Source organism: Euwallacea similis, chromosome 16 (assembly GCF_039881205.1).
Source record: "Euwallacea similis isolate ESF13 chromosome 16, ESF131.1, whole genome shotgun sequence".
Lineage (NCBI taxonomy): Eukaryota > Metazoa > Arthropoda > Insecta > Coleoptera > Curculionidae > Euwallacea > Euwallacea similis.
In genome coordinates, this window is record NC_089624.1 from 1,047,430 (window position 1) to 1,064,968 (window position 17,539).

Genomic DNA, 17,539 nt, shown 5'->3' on the forward strand with positions numbered 1-17,539 from the left:
CTGATCTTGCAAGCCTTGATTCTTGTGTTTCGTAATGCTAGATAAAAGATATCTAGAGTTGTACACAGGCTTCAGTAAAGAAAGAAAAACTGGGCGGTTTCATTTTAAAAAAACCCAAAAATTTCACAACTTTTTAAACTTACCTTAAGTAATTCCCAATAGTTTTAAAATGGAAACAAACCAAAATATAATTAACATGTCCAAGCGACTTTACTACGTAAAATTCCATTTATTTCAAAAATTCATGATATATTCTATAATTAATTGCCACATTGTATGTTACTTGTTATTTTAATTGGATTAAAATTTTGCCTGCTTTATTGTACTAGTGTAATAATGAGTCACTTTGTGGCCGCAAAACCAGATCATACGGAGGATTTTATAATCAAATAGGACATAAACGGTTTCACATAACAGCACGTGGCTCATAATCAGCAGTTCCCTAATTTTCTTCATTAATTAATTTAATTATTTATGCGATATTTCTTTGCAGTAACCCAAACCTCATCACCAGCCGATGCAAATCAACAATCCAGTGGTTTTGTATTAATAAGCATTGCATTCATAATCTATAACAATAATTCATAGAACTCGTTGTCATTTTGTTTTCTAGTAAAATGTTTCTGTTGTGATGATACTCTGCTGCAGTTATTTCATTTATAAAACAATGGTGTTACAAAATTTGTACAATATTGATTGTTTTGTGTATAGTAAGGTTGATGTAATTATAGACATGGTTTATTGTAACGTCCGCAGTTTTATTTTTGTCCACTTCATATCCATTGAAGCTATGCAGAATGTATGTACTGTAATCACATGAAAAGGCTGAAGCTGAGTTACGAGAGACATAAAAAAAATGTTTTTTATGAGACGTTATTGCCACCGACTGTCTACGTAATTTAAATTTCATAAAAGGTTTGAAAATTTAAGAGTCATAATAAACTCCAAGATGGCATCAAATTTTACGCAGAAGAAGACTAATGACGAATCCTCAAATGACGCTTTCAGCTATAAAAATGATCGCTGAAAATGGAGCATTCATTAAGTGGTTTCGAGTTAGTTTTACGGTTTTTCCAGTAAGTTGTTTCGAGGAGATAATAAAATGGTATTACATTGTAGTCGTTTATTGTCCTGGAAGATGAATTACAACCTATCATGGAGGTAAGTGAGTTTTATATCAAGAGATATCAGTCCATTGCTTTTAAGAGTGTTGGGCACGCAATATCTCTTCGGAGATATAAACCTCATCCAAAAAATATTTTGTAACTTTTCCGTAAATTTTTCTCATAATGCAAAATGACCTCCATTTTATAATATGGGGAATGCAATGGGGAGATCTCGCATGTTATATTAATCCCGATAATACATCCATTATAAAAATGTAAATCCCGAGATTATCTGTTTTAAGAACGCAACAAATTTATTCAATATTATTCATAATATGCAGGTTTTCAGCTATACAAATTGGAATACAGAATGTCGAAAAATGTGGAATGTTGTAAATAAAAAATCTGTTATGTATAAGTACGTTATTATGTATTTGTGTACATTTTCAAATAATGAAGATAATAATGAAATACGACTCTTGCGAGAATCAAAAAAATATTCGTGAATATCTCCGATGAACCACAAAAAAAGCAACTTTCGTATTTCAAACTTACGTAAACTTATATCCTTCAAATTGCCTTTAGGGTACTGGCTCTTAGAAGTTTCATAAATACGTAGGGTGTTCTGTAATAACCATGCTCGACAAAAATTGTTCTACCGGGATGAAATACAGGGGTCACGCAGTGTCCAAGGTAAGGTGGTAGTGCATGGGAATCTCGAAATCCGCAAGAGATTTGAAGTCAACGGAATTAAATAAAAGTTGATTTGACAGTATGTGATAATGTGAATAAACAATACAACATTAATGTAACAATAGTTGTTCTGACCTTGGCCTGGCTCTACGTGACTGTAATTTTTTCGCAGTTCGATCCTTTCGGGAAAGCGTAGAATTCTCTTAGGGGATCTTTACACCTAATCTATACACCTAATCAACGTTTTACGATTGCTTGTCGCAGGCCATGAAATGACCTTTCAGGCTATCAAAAGTACATAGAAATTATACTATTGTTGCCGAAAGTTTATAAATATTTCAATTTGAATGCCAATTTTCAATATCATTAAATTCCTTAACTTTTTTCCTTTTGTGCATCTATGGAAAAGTTAATTAAAAAACTAACCCGCCTTCAGAATTATTTTTTTAAAAAAGGAACGATATAACGAAAAATATTGAACGTTAAAAGGCCAATTTGTAAATAACTTACTTGGGTCGATTATACATTTCAACCCCATTACTTTTTTATTCGTTATCGACCTTGAAAACGATGTGGTGTGCAAAGGAAACTCGATAAGACTTTACTGTTCCAAACCAAACGAGAAAGACAAGTATTAGTGAAATTATTTCAAGAGAAAACAGTGTCATACTATTTCTTGTTAAAAACTGTTCAACTGGTAGCCAGTTGGTATTATCTAAAGAAATTATTTGGGGATTTAGATATTCAAAGGAAATATTTATTATTTGTCCTTTTGTGTCAGGAAATCCATGGGATTTTATTTAAACTTCCTTGAAATCTCAAAACACAACGATTGTAAGAAAGGAGATTCCAAAATGGCAAGTTTCCAAGATCACCCTACATAATAAAAACTTAGAGAGTTCTGACATTCATTTTTTTACGGGCTTTTAAAATAGGTAATAAACTTAAACTAGGCCACGTGAAGCTTCAATTGCAATAGCTGTTTGGCGGATGCATTTAAAACATGTTCCATTTGGTGTTTCATCTAAAATAAGCAAGTTAACGTCTACTTCCGGTATAATCGGAAGTGCTGCCAGCTTGAAAATATTTTATATGGAGTTCTAAGATTTCATAATATCTGTAGTTTTCTATAATCGATCGATGCAGTTTCCGGAAGCTTGTACAGAAAAAAGTGAACACTTGTTTTGAATATTGAAATCCCCAAGTAATATTACCAGCTAACACTAAATAAATGCATTTAAATTGAGAATGCAGGGTGAATCGAAAGTAATGGAACATTTATTGAAATAAAAATTACGAGCGTTTACTCAACATCGGAATTTGCAATTCTCAAGTCAATAAAAGAATTACTTGATGTAAGTTGGAGTTTGAATTCAATGCGATACTTATCTAACAAAGTAACGTTAAAGTTAACTTAAAATTAATACGATTATGGAGCTTCGCAGTCTCGAAATTCTCATTTAGAAAGTCCTTGTCATCATTTGTACACTCGCATTTCCGAGTGTATCAAAAAGTTTCTTATACCTTTCGGGCTATACTTTTTGCAAATTTATCTTAGTTCCCCAGTGTTATATCAAAAGAAGCCGTATTCTTTCTTTACGTTACGTGCTCGTAATTCAGGCTCCACGTGTTCATTCATTTTTTGCCACGTGCCTGTAGTTTTCTTTTGAAGTTTATTAACAGCGGTGTTATATATGCCCTCAGTCTTCTTCTCAAGAGTTTCACGGTTTTGCCGTTTAATTCATCTATTTCAGATTTTCTGACATAACTTCCATAAATATATTCGATTTAACATAAAAACGAATACCATCACAACAACCATAACAGATTTTATACCCTAATGTCTTTTTTGTTGCCCACTAAGCTACGGTAAAAGACTTCGCCAGAAGCTCCGGTTTATCCGGCGTTCGCATCTAGGGAAAGTTAATAAATCTTTGAATTTTACTTCTGGTTTACGACACCGTTAACAACGGTTGATTCTGTTCCCACGTACATCCCATACGTTTAACTTAACAGCACCCAAAAGTCCAACCGTTGCGGTCAAAATCAAAATTCGCCTCAAAAAGAGACGATGGATTTTTCCGAGAAACAAATCACAATTCCACAAAATCTTTCAAAATTTCGTTCTTTGTGAAAGCGTGTTTGTCACGTGATCACGCATATGCGCTTCGCCCGTGATGCTACCTTGCCTTAAGGTAATCAAAAGGGAAATGTGTTACGCATCGTGCTGACAGAACTTGTTTTTCCTCCTCTGCGAGCAATTCGGAAGAGAGAGCAACTGCGCTTTTTTCCTCATAATGCAAATTATTATAATAGAATTTATAATTAATTTAATTTAATTTTCCATACCTAAATATGCACCCAGAAATTCAATTAATATTCGACACTATCTTAATACGATGATTCAAGCAAACTCCATTACACAGTTTGCTTTGTCGAAGCAAACTCTGCAGAGATGTCAAATTTGCACAGCTTCTAGTCCTATGTTCGGCCAGTAGGCAAACTTCTTGAGATATTGAAGGAAAGGTTTAGATTATCGGAAGCCCTTTACGTTATACTTTAACTTGTAACATGCAACTCATTCCTCACAGCCTTTAGGAGATCCAAGGGATGTGTACTTTAAGCAATAAATTAAAGTTTCGCCTTCACTTAATATAGAATATAAAATGTAATTTCAATCACAGGAGCTAGAAAAACCATCTATTTTCCAATTTTCAGTTACTTGGTTGTCAGATTTACCATAGGAGTAGGAAATTCTATTTTGCGTCTATGCATGAAGAATATTAAATAATCCAAAATGCTTCCAACGCCAATTTTACGGAAAAGGTGCTTTCCTGAGCAAACAAAAACGACCCACAAGGGCATGGCGACTTAAAAGAACGTAATGTATTGCTTTTAAGGACTTTGTAATTTCTTATCTTTACGCTACCGACTTGCATTTGCTTACATTCTCTGAAAGCTTTTATAGAATTTAGTAATACGGCTTAAAAGAAGACTTCTCCGGTAACGTGTATTTTTTCAAGTGCGTATGCATCTAAATCTTTTCCCATTTAAAATATTTACTTTCCATTCAGATATATTTAAAGTTTTTTTTTGTCGAAAGGGTAGTACTTTTTTAATGGGATATTCTTTTTATTGTTGGCTCATGATTGGCTTGGTCAATTCACCCTGATAATGACTTCTTATGCATTTCTGGTCAGACGCACGGTTCTTGAATAAAACAGCTAAATACAACTTGTTTCATTTAGCAATATTGATAATAAATTTTGAACGCGTAAATCTCGTAATCCTGCATACATGGCATTTAAAGAAATTTAAATAATTCTTTGCTGATAAAGTAGCTCAACAGTGTTCGAATGTGGCGAATGCTATTCTCATTTCGTTTTAATTGAGGATAATGTACAATTCCATCGCTTCGAGAACTCTAACATGTGTGTGAGGCCTTATTCTCGAACAAAATTAAAGAAAAAAAATTATATGCTGCCTCAAACGTATAGAACGTGTTTGCAAACTTTAAAAGTTTGGCGAACCAAAATGGCATTGGCTGTACTGGAAATTTAGTTTGAATTTCCATTAGGCAATAAACACAATTAGTTTTTGCGGATAGAATACAGTTACATCAGCAAGTAAAATAAAACAGAATTACCTATTTAAAACCGCAACAGTAAATGTGAATGTTCATGTGAAACGAATTGCCAATCAGCATGTTTTCATATATGGATTTTACTGCAACAGCACTGGTATTCTTCGAATTAAAAAAACAGCAAAATCATAGTATTTTGGGTTTAAAACCCTAAATATAAGGCTTTGAAATTAATTGGCCAACTTCTACTATCGGTGTAAAATTGTTGTAGTTACATGAGTTATACAGGAGATTTATATCTGGTGATCACCTCAATGAAGTATTTTAGGTTAATTTTTTCAGATGACAAAAGAGGATAAAACGCTTTATAACGCTCGTTACTGCTGAAAACAAAGAGACATTTTTACATTTTTGTAGTGCTCCGTCCCTCCCCTGTATGGTATCCAAAAAATGTACTGTGAGGAAAAATTATTTCTCGCCGATTCAAGAAGAAAAATGCTCTCAAAAAATGTGCCAGTCATTTAAATCTAATAGGTCGCAGTTATTCAAGATTGGTAAAAAAATCCGGTGTGCTTAATTTAAAGCACAATAAATTATTCAGAGCAACGTTAGTGATTTTAAAATAATGCGATTTTTTTAACGTCGTAAATATTCTCAACAACCGAATATTAAATTTTTATTAACTTACCAGTTTGGATTATTAAGGAAAAATAAACCCGTATTTTAGCTGTCAAGAATCTCTAACAAAGAAAAAATTTCAGAAGACAAGTTCAGGCGATAAAAACTAAGTTTCGCGTATTACGAAAGTGCTGAAACAAAAAGGATTCCTTTACTGCGGTTTTCCTGGGTTAAGAGCAAACTGCGGGAGAACGCCGAAAACCGCTATAGGTACCAAAAATTATTTCACCGGAAAGTCAATGTTGAGGTTTCGTAAGCGAACATTACTCGAAGTTATTTCGGCGGTTTCTTTTTACTTACTCCTCGTTCACCGAACACTTATCGTTATTTAGTTTCACGTTCACACACTGCTCGACCGAGTTTTGGACCGCAAGTTTAGAAACTTGGACAATTATTCATAAATAATAAAGAAAAATCCCATCAAACTTCGAATCCATAAAATAAATGCACCAGAATCACAAACTCTTTTATTAGTTCCCTTGTTCGAAGAAAAATTCCGCTAGCAAAAAGTTTTCCTTTCTAAAAATAAGTCTAAGAATAGTTGGGAGAATAATACTTAAAAACTTCGTGAACTCTTATAATAGCCTTGGTCATAAAAAAGAAGTGAAGACAAATAATCGTAATAAACAAAACTTTCCACTGCATAACTCCGGAGTGTTATAACAAAAGTTTGCCATTGCGTTTTTTTGCTGATGAGACAAAATTGTCGAAAAGCCTCCTACATGTTGACTATACGAGGTGTTCAGTTTTTTTGCAGTAGGACTTAAACATGGCGCTAGTTTCCTATGTAAACTAATTTTGAAAAACTAAAGAAAATATTTTTTCTTTTATTATATTTGGAGACTGAAAATAACGACTTCCGGACGAGTAAAGTTTGTTGGGAGGATCTTCCATTTATCTTTTACTAAGGATTCGGGCGAAAACCCCTGGTAACGTTTCAGTGTTCAAGCTGTTACCGTCTTCAGAAACCAAGAAAACATTATTATAAAAACAAAAATTAACAGAAAGTTCCTAGAATTTATGTAAAATGTAATTTCTTAGTGATTCATTTATATTTATGCGTCTTAGATTGTTTTGTTCACACATAGGTAACCAAGTGTTATCAATGCTTACTGAACAAGAGCCCACACATCACTTTTTATTAAGAAAAATATATGCACTTTCTTTGATTATACGCTTCTATGATAATGGTTCCTCGGTAACGATACAGGCATCGTACCATTTAATTCTATGACCATTCTCAAAGGCGTTCTGGGATATATACACATACTAAACTGGAAAAACCGTAGGAAACTCTGAAGAAGTATATATGCGTCATGTGTGTTCCCATTTGGATTTCCAAATACATGATAAATTATGATAAAACTAGCTCTGATACTCTAAAGGAATTAGGAAGTCACCCACTTTTTTCACAATTTATTATATATCTGGAAATTTAACTGGAAATATATCCGAAGCATAAACACTTCTTACGGGAAAATCCCTGCATTCCTAAATACTTTTGCAAATATCTGAAAAACAGTGACGGATACCGAAACCTTGGAAGGGTCGAAAAACTTTCTAAATTGAACCAGGAAATCAAATAGATGGTCAGTAGCGTCCGACAATAAAGTTCCGGTTGGGACCTATGCCCAAAGCAACCTGAACTAACCTGTATTTACACGCTAATCTGAATTAAATGGAAAGTTCAGTTCTAAAGCAATCTCTTAACGGACATCTGAGATGTCTTTGTCACACGAAGCGATATGAGATTGTGGGTTTTGTTTCTATTATATTTCTCCATGGCTGGCGTTCTGGCAACTTTGATCACCGGAGTGAACTATTTAATGGAAATCGGGCTTAGGAGTGCATTTAAATTTAGCGAACTAAAGTTAGTCCGTCTATTGGCATTACGAATTTGGCGCGACCTATTTAATGCGAAGTTCGAGTTTAGTTAGATTGATTGAATTGCTGAATTTCTTATCTGTTATGTAGAGTTAGTAACTCTCAGGTCAATTTTTTTCTCATAAATTAATTTCACTAGCGGAGCTATCACTTTTCAGGATCTATGCAAGTAGGTTAAAGGTTTTAGAAGAGCTCTAACTTGGGTGAATACTTCTGGAAAGGAATATATAAAGCCTGAAAAAGGTCGAAATGCATGTGCGAGCTAACCTTGTTACTAGTTGTAGTTTTTTTTTAATAATGACAAGTTTTAGTGGCAAATATTAAAATATTAAAGTGAGTTTAATATCATTTTAATGCTCCAAAGCATAACTACAAAACTTTACAATGTTACTCTGAGGTTCCACGAAAGAGTCCTGCGCCTATACTCTTTGCTAATTTTTTTAATGAAGTTTCGAGGCGCAAAATGACATTTTAATAACATAAAACTCACATTTTAATGACATAAAAGGGACATTTTAATGACTCAAAAGTGATATTTTAGTGGCACAAAAATGGCATTTTAATGGAACAAAAGTGACATTTTAATGACAGAAAAGTGACATTTTGCTGACACAAAAAAAGACAGTAGGGATCTCTACTACTTACCGCATGATTGTAAATAAAACAATTAAATGGGGTAGTCACTTTTATAATCAATGTCTCTATACTCTAACAGCATTCATGAAGTCCGATTTTAGTAGGACACATACCAGAAAGGGGTTCTCCTACAACTGTAAAATAAACAAGAACATGATGCAAATAGCGAAGGTTACAAACACAACTTTGCTGAAAGACCATAAAAAACTATAATAAAATTTCTCTATCGATCCGTATTTACAAACAGAGCAACTTCCCGAAGCACATCAAAAGAGGAAAACTTTATACATTTGAAAAGTCGTTAAGAACTGCGGCCTTTGGGGAGAATGATCGATGAACTATTCATATGAAAATATATATTGACGCCGCAATTTAGAGAAGGCGATTGTGCGTGACGAAACAGCATAAAGTACTTTTGGAAATGCCTATTTTATGTTGCAGTATTGAATAGAACTGCTCATTAATTTCAAATAAAACCCACTTCGTTGCAAGTACCTACATCAGGAGTCACTTACGTAACATTAATCTCTCTAGGAAGATAGATCATTTATTTGCAACAAATGCCCCGTTTTCATCAGGGATTTGAATATTACACGCTTATAGTTATTCCCACATGTATACTATAGGGTGGCAATATAGCAAGTAAACATTTTCCAGGTCAGACAAGCCACCTAATTTTCATAGGGCTTAGAGTAGTTCATGCAAGTAAGCCGAGAAATTTAGCTCTTATTGGTCCTCCTTTGTTTATTGAACCTCATTAAAATATTAACGAAGTCAAAGTTCTGCTTTGGGGGAGCTTTGCGGCGTGTTCTAAATAAGTTTCCCGGACTAACGAGAGCAAACTTGGTATTGAGTTATATTTAATAGACTCTCACCTTCTACACCCGTTCCTCGTATGTATACCTAAACAAAGTGGTAAACTTGCTCCTAGTGATAAATTCTGTTACAAAACTAACAGAGTTAATGACTTACTTTTGTATTTTACGCACACTCATGCTTTTTTGAATTATTGGCAAATTAACGCAATGGATTCCAAATTAAATTGCGTAGTATATTATCAAAGGTTTAATGATACACCGGGTCCGAACAGTACCAAATAGTTATTTGCCAGTAGTGAATTAAGCAATTTAGCTAAAACAAAAGCGTGCCTACCCTCATTTTAATCGAACATTCAATACACCGTAGCAGATAAAGTTTAGGAACTATTAACCGAGTTAGGTCTAATTTAATCAACTGAATTTAACCGTGTTTAAATTGAATATCGCGCTGTAAATTGATGGGCTTAAACACATTTACAATGGGTTGACAAGAATATGGACCTGCTTTTTTTTGGCGGAATACGAGCAACCATTGGCAAATAATCGTCGAAATAATCAAGCCGAAAAATTGCATTCATTTCGAATTCGATAAAACAGCGGGTTGTAGACTGTGAATTTCAACTTCCATAACTATAGCAAATAGTAGTTTTCACCATGAAAAATTTAGAGATCCGCCGTGTTCAACTGTTAGCGAGACGCGTTCAAACGTTGTATGTTAATTTTATAATAAATACAAATACAAAACCACAAAGCAGGTTATGATGAAAACGGCGTGGACGGAACTCGGCGAATATTTACGCATTATGCTGAACGTGGTTTAAAAGTTAAAATTTACTAAACATTTAATTCGAAATTAATTTTAGTTTAATGGGAGCTGCTAGCCTAGTTTATGCCACCCATTTTAATAATTTAAACTTAACTAAAACTTTCACTTGAATTAAGACTTAAATTAAGAAACCTGGTATATTTACACTTCTGCGCTAAAAATGAAAGTTGGATTCATTTAAAAAGAGTTTTGAAGTAATGAATGTTTGATGTCCTCACTGTCATCAATTTTTATCTGTGTGGCGTGTTCAGTTTTGGACATTTAATATTTATATAAATTCATCGAATCTAATATGGCAAATACAAATACACAAAATGTCCAAAAATCTAACGTTCTCAGACTTCTCCTTCCAATATGTATAACTCGTGCATCAAAAATTCTCGATTATTTTAGACCAATTCATGTAGTATGGACCAGAAAAAACACTCGTGCAATACGTACACTCCCTCTCCCATATTGCCCTAAAACAATTAATAATTTTCAATGTAGTTGTTATAGATAAAAACATGCTGCGTTTTTAGACCTGAACATTGGGACCAACAGAAAGGTTGAGGCTTAAACACTGAAGAACGCAGCAATTTGAAATTAGGCTTTTAGCTTGTTCTACAAATTCACGTTGATTGATGGACTCGCGTCGACTTCGTAATGGATATTTGACTATAATAAAAATAATCATCTTCTCGTTTATCCTAGTCAGCCTTTCCATAAATCATACCCATTGACATTTATGAAGATCCGCCACTATTCACAAATCTTTATTTGGCAAGCCAAGTTATCATTTATCCCTTTCTCAGAATACTCGGAAACACAAAAGAAGGAAAACACTGTTTGATAATGGCACTTGGATGGTATTAATCGATAACCGATGTTCCATTTTTCGGCAATAAATTCTAATTTATTTTGTTAATATGGAGATTTCTCTAGATATGGATTCGTTCGATGGGGATAATGTTGAAGGGAGTTTTATTGCCCGAGAGAGATTTTCATGGTAATTACTAAGCAATTTAATATAAATTTTTGATTAATTTACGATATTCTGTAGACCCTGCGGCAAAATAAATTTTTAGTATATACACCTGTTATTTATTATATTAGAAATAGTAATTGCTTCATAACAATGAACGAATATTCCTTTAAAAACAATCACCTAAAATTTATTTCCTTCAAGCATGCTCATTTATTTGTAAAAAATGCTCTGCAATTGCTTTTTGAAATATATTTAGCAGCTTACTGAACAAACTAAAAATCCTCTGTCAAACACCAAGACGCTACTTTTTATTTAAAAATTGTCGGCGCCATTTTAAATTATCCTGAATCTGGAAATAAACGACTTCCTCTCTATGGAGCCACTTCGCCGAAAAACTTTATTTACAGCATCCTGTAAGGAATGTCTTTTAATTTTTCAACTTAACTTTTTCCCAGATCTCGGGTTTCTCATGTGAATGTGAATAATGCGGTGTATTTATTTTATGTTCCCGTAGAGCTCTTTGAAACGAAATAACGAACTCTATTCCTGCGAGAACCACGCCTGTCAAAACTGAAAACGGTCATCATTTGCATAGAAACCAAATTTTCTGGAATTGTTATAGGAATATATTTTATATTTATAAGGCAAGGATAGTCAATCAGAATACCTTTCTACTCCTTCAATTTTAACTTAGTAAAATTCAGGGATTCTGGATTTTTATTAATCTATAAACTAGAGTGAGACATGCAAGTGGCTTTCCATTATTACGATCGCATGCAATTCTCGAAATCACATTTTCTTAACCCAAAGAAGAAATTCAATTTCCGGGCTTATAGCAATACTGCCGGCTTTTATACCACGAGTTGTGATTCGAGAGAATTTAATAAGCTAATTTCCAATTTTCCCTGATCTCAAAAATTTAAACTATAACAGAAGAAAGACTCTATGAGAGGTTCAAGTAATTTCGTGACAATTTGCTTCAGAATAGAATTTTTTAGGTAACAGTTGCTTCCTGAACAGCCATCGTTATAATTAAATATAATCAACTGTGGTGGCATACACTTTACATTCCAAGTTACCGAAAAGCAATATATTCTCGGTCGGAGATGTAGTAATAAATTCAAGATTAATTTCAAATATGTAAATGTTAAAGATAATCTACACCCCTCGAAGCCCCAATCTAGCCCTACAAAAAAGTGAAGGACCGCCTCAGTTTGGACAGAAAGATAAAAAATGTTTTGAGCTGTTTTTATTTCCCCTTTCACCTCAAGGTGCGTATTCACCAAGTGAGAACAAACGTCATCCAAATATCGAACTCCCAACAACGAAATTTGAAGTTCGGTAAGTCGCAATATGTTGTTGATTTTTTAAAATGAACCCAAATCAAATTACCACCATTTTTCATGTTCACTTATCTCTGATGATTTGCGCTCAATATTTGCTAGGTCTTGCTGTCCGTGTGTTAATTTGAGAAATGTGAGGTACCGGAAATTTTTCCTCTCATGTTTGATGAATTATTGGGTCTGAATATTTTTGGACACCTTCGAGAAGTTCTTGATAAATTTCTGCGTTGTTATGGAAATATCGTCATTTTATAAAATTTCCTTTTTACTTTAAAATATTCCCTTTTTTAATTAAACATTATCAGACATCATCAAAACTGCATCAAGAGATAGTTTCGTAAGAAAATGGTTAATGCTAGAGGCGTACATAAAGGGGTTCATAGAACTTAGAAACGAAAATTCGTTTTTATTGCATAACTTCTAGTTTCATTAAGTGTTGCAGTTAAGGAGGTGCCATAACTGTAATTAGCGTGACTGTAACATAGTCAAAGGCGTGCAAAAGGGGGTGAAGTAAAGCGCAAACGCTTCAGATAAAGCAATTTTGCCGGACGCTTGCACGAAAAACGACTGATATCTAAGGAACATTTTACACTCTGTACCTCGAAAACGAAGATTATGCCAATCCTCATTGATAAAGATTTAATCTTATTTTGTCGGGAATAGAAATGGCGGAATGCATAATGCGTTTATCAACTGCAGTTCGGGATTGATATCTGGAAGAATATCGAAGTAACAACGTTTTTATTTTATACTATTTGAGTTATGTCGAATTTTTAAGTGGGCTTTGTGGCCGTTTATCAGTCAGCATTAAAACGATCTAAATGAGTAAAACACTGTCTAATACGTAGCTGCGTAATACGATCCATAAAATTGAATGGCTAAATGTGTATCATCTCCTTGATACATTTCAATTCCAAGTGCAACGATAATAAAATGCCAAAAAGCATCTGGCACTAAATCTCCGGATAGCGACGAAACTGGGTGGAAAAATACAAATTCCTCATGCTGTCAAAATATTTGCTTTCGGTTACTTGAAAATAACGTTAGCACTCACAGTGGCTGGTGGATATCTTGATGGGAGCTACCGCAAAATATATTCCCCGATAAAACGGGGTATTTCGGAAGTCGTTGCCTACGATGACGTTATTAACTTGCGCCGCGGCGCCATCAGAAAGGAGGCAGCGCGACGCCACTTGAGGCATTTATATTCTTTTTATTCGCAAAATCCTCAGGACGTTCTGCCTAATTCGGCGTTGTTTAGCATTTTCGCTGGTCTGTTACCCTTTTTTTCGTATGAACGTAAATTTGGTACGATGTAATCTGACTTTTTTAGGACCCCAAAGGCTATTTTGGGGAAACGAATGATAAGGTGCTTGTATTTATGAAAGGTGTCAGATCTTGGAAATATGTACCCCTTTTTTCCTCTAATTTAAATATGACAAATTCGTAAATAAATAACTGGTAACAAAGAGGTAAGTTTAAAACTAAATTTAATAAGGAAAGGTTTAGACAACAAAATCAAGACAATATGGCATTTTGCATTTAAATCTACAGAGTGTCAAAATGTTTTTTTTTTTATTTTATCAATTGAGAATACATTTCACAATTTTCATTTACAGATTTGAAATTGCCCTTAGAGGATTTTAGGTGCGATAAACTTATTTAAAATATCTGTTTAAAATTAGCTAATAAGTGACACCATCTGCACTTTACCGAAATACAAAAATCGATCTAACGTTTGTTAGGGCCGAGAACTCATGATATTATCCCTAGGTGATATTGAGAACTCTTCTACATCAAAAAGGTATTCTGTAAAAAACTCGTATCTATAACCATTTAAAAAAAAACGAAAGAAGTATCGCTTTGTTTTTTTATTAAAATATTGTTCAACGACATATCTCATTCATAAAGAGGTATATTTATTTGGAGCAAAAGAGCCATTCTTGCAACACAGTAAATCCTTATTTAAGAGAAAATATCACTTTCAACATGAATTTTCACTTCATATGTGGTATGGGATTTTGGGAGATTCGCTTTTGGAACCAACTGAATTTACGGCAAAATTCAATGGGGAACGGTACTTGATCTTTACGAGAAACGACTTATCTCCAGTTTTCATTGGTGTCCCGTTAGTATTAAGATAAAGTTTTCGACAAAAATTTTCCACATTGATGGATTGGCCGGGATAGTGAACGTCTGGGGCTATCACAAAGTCCCGATTAAAATCCGATAGATTTTTTTGGTTTTTGAGATTATTAATATACAAATCTGTAGTTAATATTTTAGCAGAGAGGAGTTATGGGATAATATTCAAGAAGGTATATACAACAATTAACAATTAACAACAATAACCAAACCCTGTTCCAGTATACATTTACTACAGCTATATGGATTGTTATCCAGTATATTATAAATTTTTTACTCTATTATAAACGAAAATTTTTAAGTTTTCATATTTTCTAGCGGGCAGGACGCATTGAGAAAATAATACTAACAAAATATGTAAAATGCATGAAATCAGTTAATTAAAAATATGTCGAAAACCGTTAGAAACGCCAAATTGCTCTATTTTTTACCCTCTAGCGCCAAATACTCATTTGCACCATTTTTTCTGAGACACCCCGTATAAATATCATCAGTCAATGGAATAATTTAAAGTTGCCGTTAGCAAGTTGCATCAACTTAGTACATATTTATATTTCCTTTCAAAGGGCATATTCGAATAGGGTTTAATCAATAAACTGAATAAACCTCTACGAAAATGTACTAAACCTAGAACTGAAGACTTTTATGACTGGGTGATTTCCTCGGGGTTCCTTCTTTATTGAAATAATTCAAAACGATTTCAAATCAAACCAACAACGAAGGCATAAATTTAGCCCCAACTGACTTTCTCATTTCAAGAAGCGGAATAGAATTTCTCAACTATTTTATTGTAATGTTTATTGCTTTCGTGTGCTTTAGAACTGAAATTCAAAAGGAAATTGCAGTTAATATTCGGGTTATGCTTGAACAATTTACTTCAAGATATATTCTTGTTTGAAATCTGGGGTAACTTAGGATCGTATTCATATCCCTAGACAGTGTGAACTGAAGTATGACATTGACATTTTACCTTCATTTACAAGAAATTTCCTAGCGCTTCTTAATAGCAGATTCCAACTCGTGAGCCCCAAGTGTTACCAATTGGTTGAGTTTTTCTTCTGTTTTTGTGTTAGCATGCCGTTTTCTAGTGCGTCTTTGTTAAATCGACATTTCGTTCAGCAATCGCTTTTATGAATTTCCATTGAATGCGACATGTTTGATGGAAATCACATTAGATCAGAATAGAAGAATCTCAGAGACCACGTTTTTACATTATTATGCCCACATGAACCTTACTTCATAAAATGTCTTCAGCAGTCGCACTATGAAATTTGGCAAATGGATATCCGGACATTCTGGATAATCATAGAAAGTTCTGCTGGCTAAACGCCTGGATGCGTCCTTCATACACGACTGTCCTTAGCTCCTGCTATACACAACTGTTGGAACCTTCAAAAGTCGCGAATACCTGGCCTCTTCTTTGCGTTTTGATTTTAAATCACAGTGTCGCGACTCATATGAAATATATACATTCGGTGCCTAGATTTTGGCTACATATAGCCATTTAGCAAACCTATGTTTTCGTCATGTTTTGGAGATTTTCCCATGCGGATACCTAATGTATCATCCACTAAGAAGTCATAAATGCTTCTGGTAGTGTCGCTACATTAATCCTGCACATAGGTATATTGCAGGATAGGCACTGAAGTACATTAATCACTTATAGGTAGATAGACATTAAGTCTGTAACACTCATTTAGGCTTGACAACCGAGTTATTGCACATCACAAATTTGTCGAATATCGTGACGCAAAATCGGAAGCACAATATAAATAATATCCCATCTGTATACAAGGCTGAATGTTAAAATGTATCGGTTTTCACCCTAAACATGATGTTTAGCACACATGCGAGTTTACGAGCTTAATCAAAAGCCCCGTAGTGGGAACAAAACGTGCAGAGAATTTACTGATGCCACAACTGTCAACGACCGTATTGCTTTGAACACGAAGCAAAACAATAGGGGATGATGTATTTTTATTGTAAGTCAGAAATGTAAACAGTCCTCGGATTTCTTGTTTTATCTCGGTTGTTCAAAATAAAGTACAGAGAGAATGGTCTCTTAGGGCAGACGAGTTCGGAAAAGGATGTAGATCTATCGGATTTAAAATTTAAGTAAGTTACTGCATGTCCTTTTGATTACTAAAATATTTATTCGTTTTGTGAACGAGCTTGCGAAAAACCGTTTTCGAGTCAAGTTGACCAATTTAGTAATTTGACTGATTAAAAAACGCACAAACTTCTGCGTTATAAGCTGCAGATTTAAAACGATATTATAACCCCCATTTCTACTTTGTTAAAACAGCTCAATTTATCAAAGTGTTGGCGCACGAAGTCGGGGTCATTTACGCCAAATTTTAATTCAGTTAGTGCTCAGACGATTTCATTTCCATTAACAAATAAGTTAGTTTTGTGAACAGTCTGTTTAATCTGTCGCAATATTTCACCTATTTCATTTGCATAGCATAGCTCTATTATTAAATTTCAGCTAGCTTTATTAATCTGTTAAATAGAGTGCCTAGTGCTACCAACTAGTTCAGAATTGTTTAGCTCTCAGGTTGAACATTTAAATTAAGTTTCAGGATACAGATTTTTGTCTAGACGCGAGTACCACGTCAGTATCAAAAGGAGATTTGTCGTTAGGTTGTTATCAAAAAATAAAAAAAAAAAGGAATTTAAAGAAAGATGTGAAAGAAAATCTCTTTGCTGGCAAAGATCTTTTGCTTACAAAGAGGCCAAGCAAAGGATATAAGCAAAAAAAGCTAAGTAAAAGAACAAAACCTTCGGCTCTTATAAAATATAGAATCCTGTGGTAGGACTGACATGAGAAAAAGAATAGTGCTTGGGTAAAAATGCAATA

At 34.0% G+C, this 17,539-nt stretch overlaps 1 protein-coding gene across 1 annotated transcript in view; it reads left to right on the forward strand.

The window, feature by feature from the left end:
• Window positions 1–747, forward strand: part of LOC136413910 (uncharacterized) — a 47,744-nt gene extending 46,997 nt beyond the window's left edge. Inside the window, exon 6 of the mRNA XM_066397672.1 lies at window positions 494–747. Within this exon, the coding sequence (XP_066253769.1) occupies window positions 494–588 (95 nt within the window). The 3' untranslated portion in view covers window positions 589–747. The remainder of the gene's footprint in view (window positions 1–493) is intronic.
• Window positions 748–17,539: the final 16,792 nt, after the last annotated feature.